Source organism: Atta colombica, unplaced genomic scaffold, assembly GCF_001594045.1.
Source record: "Atta colombica isolate Treedump-2 unplaced genomic scaffold, Acol1.0 scaffold1, whole genome shotgun sequence".
In the NCBI taxonomy this organism is placed as follows: domain Eukaryota; kingdom Metazoa; phylum Arthropoda; class Insecta; order Hymenoptera; family Formicidae; genus Atta; species Atta colombica.
Genome location: NW_017259183.1, coordinates 3,020,758 through 3,025,906, shown reverse-complemented (window position 1 = coordinate 3,025,906; position 5,149 = coordinate 3,020,758). Strand labels below are relative to the sequence as shown.

Below are 5,149 nucleotides of genomic sequence, written 5' to 3'. Positions count from 1 at the left end.
TATATATATATACCATACATGTACTTATGTATATACCATATTAGTCTTTCGAACTGCACGCCGAATTATTTTTCCGGATTATAAACGCAATTAAACTACTTTAGTAATCGCAAATTAAATTGATTAAAATTGAAAGCAATTTTAATAATTTGATGCTACAATCAGGCATCATATCATAAAGATATTATATGTTGTAAAACTGTTAATAAATTTGTTAATATATTTATAATATGTTAATAAATTTAGAAATATATAATATATAGTACAAGCGATAATATGTAGTCAATCAGACTGGTTAATTAACGCAATTCTTAATATTAAATATATAAATCTTGACTATGGGCGTTTCCATTCATGATTTGAGTCAGCAATCTTTCTGCCCTAACGCAACTTTGAATTATTACATTACAAATTAAATCTCCAATGTTTTTCCTCTCAAAAAATGGAACCACTAACTGTTGCGAGGTAAGTCACAAAGTTTGACAGCTGAGCGACAATGAGAACTCAAGCTAAAATTATATAAATGATTAAAATATTATATGTATAAGATTTGAAAATTATCATCTCATTTCACATAGTGATGCCTCAACAACTTAAACAATAAATATGTCATATGCAATATTTTGTACATTGTTAATAAATTAAAAATTATCGTCAAAATTTTAAAACATTAATTGAGAGAACTATTTGTGTCTTGCAATTTATGTAATCACCGAATGAGTGGATGTTTGACTATGCTTTCGGTATTCAAAAAGTCTGGTTTTTAATTTCCTCTCTCCATTGTCCTATATAGGAAGCATCGCAATCACAACAATTGATCTTGTAGACTATATTCCTTTTTAAATCATCATTTAAAGAGTCTTTATGATCCTTAATAAATTGATTCAACTTGTTCAAATTGAAGAAAGAAACTCTATGACAAATCCCATTATAATACACTCAGCTTTCAAACTTTGTGAGTATGTGACTTATCTCATAACAGTTAGCGGTTCAATTTTTTAAGAGGAGATTTAATTTGTAATACAATAATCCATTAGGGGGAAAGATTGCTAATAAGACTCAAATCATGAGTGGAAACGTTCAAAGTCAAGGTTTATATATTTAATATTAAGAATTGCGCTAATTGATAACCAGTTGATTCCTATCACCTGTACTATATATTATATATTTCTAAATTTGTTCAATTAAAGGAATCTAGGATAAACTTATTAGTTTAGTGTTATTTTATAATTTTTCATTAATAAATTTATTACATATTAACATCTTTATAATATGACGCCTAATTGTAGCAAATTATTAAAATTGCTTGTCGATTTAATTAGCGATTACTAGAGTAGTTTAATTGCGTTTATAGTTCGGAAAAACAATTCGGCGTGCAGTTGAAAGACTACAATACACAGAGTAAGACAAGTGAATCTCAGAAACTAAAAGAGATACAAGAAAAAGTTTTATATGAAAGTTTTATATGAAAGGTTTTCTTGAGGGAAAGTAGGTGAAAATAATAGATTTTGGATATACTACCAAGGGCATACTACCAAGGTCAGGTTAACATAAATTTTTTAAATAGAACCTCCTTTTTTATTGCATATTTTTGTAGCATATCTCAAGAGCTTTTCAAAACATTATAATAAAATATTTTTTCATGAAGTAACTCTTCGAGTTATAAGGCTTGAAAGTTATAGTATCGCCGGCGTGAACATTACGCAAGGTGTCCGACCGATGGCTAAAACCTCTTGAATGTTGTTCAGAATCATGTCCTATATAATATTTGTTAAGATCAAGTTCATTGGAGATTATTTCTTTTATTTTCATTTTTTCATTAAAAATTATTTCTATGTAAAAATTAAAATAAGAGGTATAACTTCCAATGACCTTGATCTTGGCAAATGTTATCCAGATCATAATCCTGAACAATATTCAAATGATTTTAACAGTTGATTGGACATCTTGGATAATTCTAATGCCGGCAGTACTGTAATTTGCAAGCCTTATAATTCGAAAAGTATTTAATGAAAATGAACTAAATTATAGTATTTTGAAAAATTCTTGAAATGATCTACAAAAACGTGCAATAAAAGGTAAGAGGTTCGATTTAAGAAATTTAAGGACACCTTTACGTGACTTTCAAGCAATTCAAGATTAAACTAATGACACCTTATATTCTCCTTAAAGCCAAAGAACTTTTACTAAAACATTTTTTTTCTAAGATAAAAAATAAAAAAGTTATTTGGAGTGGGACATTAAAATAAGACATCCTATATAAATGAATGTATATAAATTAGAAGTGTGCTATAAGAATATGCAATAAAAAATGGAGGATTCCATTTAAAAAATTCATGTTGACCTTGGTAGTGCCCCCCCCCCTATCCAAAATCCACCTTCTTTCCCTCAAAAAAACCTATAACTTTCATATAAAACTTTTTCTTGTATCTGTCTTAGTTTCTGAGATATTTATTTAGGACGAATAAAATGCTCCACCCTGTATATGCAAGTACATATATGATATCTTTATATGTTTATATTGTATATACAGGGTGAAAAAAAATAGTAATATAATTCTATACTAAATGTTTTAAAAATAACATTTTTAATACATTTCAAATATTATGAGATGGATATCTAATGCAAATTTAAGAGTTACACATATTCATAAATATTATTAAAAACATATTATATTACATTATATGAAGTTATTAAACTGTAAGATACATATAAAATTTTCAGTAAAATTTGTTGAGACAAATTGTGATACTTAGTATATACTTTTCAGCACTTATTTCATCTTCTCCGATGATAAACTCTTCAGAAACAAACACACGAAGAAAAAGATCGTGGTCTAGAGCAGTTTTTAGTTCTCTACAACGAAAAGGTTTGGAAAGAAGATTCTCTCTACAAAAATACATTACAAAACCAGACAGACGACAATTGGCAGCGACTTTAGGTCTAACCGATGCACAGGTTATATGATTTAAATAAAATCTGACATGTCAATTTTTGTAACCTGTAAAATAAAAAAATTGTGATATTTTTTATTTCATAAAGGAAACAATTTAAAAGAAATTTAAAAAAAATAATATCAACAATACAATTCTTTTTAACTAAAATTTTTTATATTATTAGGTTAAAGTTTGGTTTCAAAATCGTCGGATGAAGTGGCGACATACAAGAGAGAGTGAAAATGTTACATTTGCTGGTCCAGATTCCACACAAAAAGATTTTCCGCAAAAATTAATTAAATCTATTACCAATGATATAACACAAAAAAACGAAGAAGATATAGAAATCGATTAAATTCGATTTATGATTAGATTTATGAAATTTCCACAAATATTACAAAAAGATAATTTTATTTTAAAATTAAATTATATTTATAAAAATTTGTAAAAAGTTTATAAAAATTATTAAGACATGACAATATATTGTACTATAATTCCATACAGCACCAAACATTTTTAGAAATGTCTCAGAAATTTTTCAACAGAAAAATGAAACATTTCAATTAAAAATTGCAAAATATGTCTACAACATTTTTAAAACAGCTCTAGATTAGTAAAATGTCCACGATTCTTATATATGAAACCTTATTGGAAGGTTGATAAAATGTTACACAAAGAATCTGCAATCTTTTTGAAATATTATCAAAAAGATTTCAGCGAATTCTTTCTGATTTCAGCTATTTCTAATACTTAAAAAATGATATTTAAATATATATTTGATTGATACTTAAATAATATTTAAATTTATTGTACAAAAATTTAGTCAATGATCCAGCTTACAAAAAGATATAAAAATAAAATAAAATTTATAAACGATACATTTATTAAAAAACTAACATACGTTTCGTAATCACAGATCCTTCTTCAGTATTTACATGTAAAATTTAAATTATGTTAGAATAATATATTTCTGCTTTATATATTTTATATTTTTAATACAAAAGAAATTAAAGAAGGTTAAACCTATGATCACGAAATATATGTTTTTTAATAAATGTATTTATAAAAATTTTTATTTTCATATCTTTTTGTGAGCTCGATTATTGACCAACTTTTTGTATAGTTTTGTTTTGTGTAATACAAGCAAATTCTTATTTTTATTTTAAATTTATTGTGTTGACATAATAAATTTAAACATTATTTAAGTATCAATTAAATATATACAATATTTAAATATCATTTCTGAAATACTAAAATTTATTAAGAAAGAATTTGTGATCTGTTTACAGAGTATAAAACTTGTTGAAATATACTTAAAATATTTCTCAAAAATGGTAATTATATCGCCAATTTTTGATTAATTCACATTGTGAATTAATATGAAAATTATATTTATAAGCACATAAACATAATCACTATTAAAAAATCACTTACACCTGCAGTTTTCATATAAGATCATTATTCATGTACAAAAGGCTTTTCGTAATTAAAGCAGAACAAGTCATTCATATACAAGTCATCAAAAGTTTTTCATGATTAAAATAGAACAACTTATAATAACATCAAAATAACATTAAACTGATCAAAATAACATTAAACTCGTGATTGATCAAAAAATGAAGTTTTTAGTAAACATTTTGGACATCATGATTATTTTTATTCTGTTTAAATATATTTTTCAATTTATTGCATATAGATTTTAGAAACATTTCTGTTAGAACATTTCATATGACATATTGCAGAATCCTTTCAGAATTGTTGCACATGAGATGTGAAAGATTGAAACATTTCTGAAAATTTTTTACAATAATAGGTGCTGTGGGATATATAATAAATATGTATGTAATATCAATAATGTGTGCAATAATGTGTACAAGAAAATAATGCATTCAAGATAATCTTAAATATAAATAATAATTTTATTATATAAAAATATGAAGAAATGAAAAGTTATTTTTTAAATGTAACAGTTACTAGTTACTGATTTTTTTAAAGTAACTTGTTACAATTATCGTTACTTGAAGAAATAACTTTTCGTTTCTTTTTCGTTACTTTTTTAAAATTGACGATCACCAATCACAGCGGACGGACTCCTAGGGACTCTGCCTAGGGATTCTCAAGTATTATGAATGGCTTGTGTCCAATCAAATCGTGTCCAATCAAATCATGTCCAAAATAACGATAAAACTAAAATTCGTTACTGTTATCAAAAA

The 5,149-nt window shown here is 25.4% G+C and overlaps 1 protein-coding gene across 1 annotated transcript in view; it reads left to right on the top strand.

The window, feature by feature from the left end:
* LOC108694078 (H2.0-like homeobox protein) overlaps positions 1-3,291 on the top strand; it is a 6,004-nt gene extending 2,713 nt beyond the window's left edge. Inside the window, exons 3-4 of the mRNA XM_018203369.1 lie at positions 2,771-2,958; positions 3,121-3,291. Coding sequence (XP_018058858.1) covers positions 2,771-2,958; positions 3,121-3,291 — 359 coding nt within the window. The remainder of the gene's footprint in view (positions 1-2,770; positions 2,959-3,120) is intronic.
* The last annotated feature ends 1,858 nt before the right edge of the window (positions 3,292-5,149 follow it).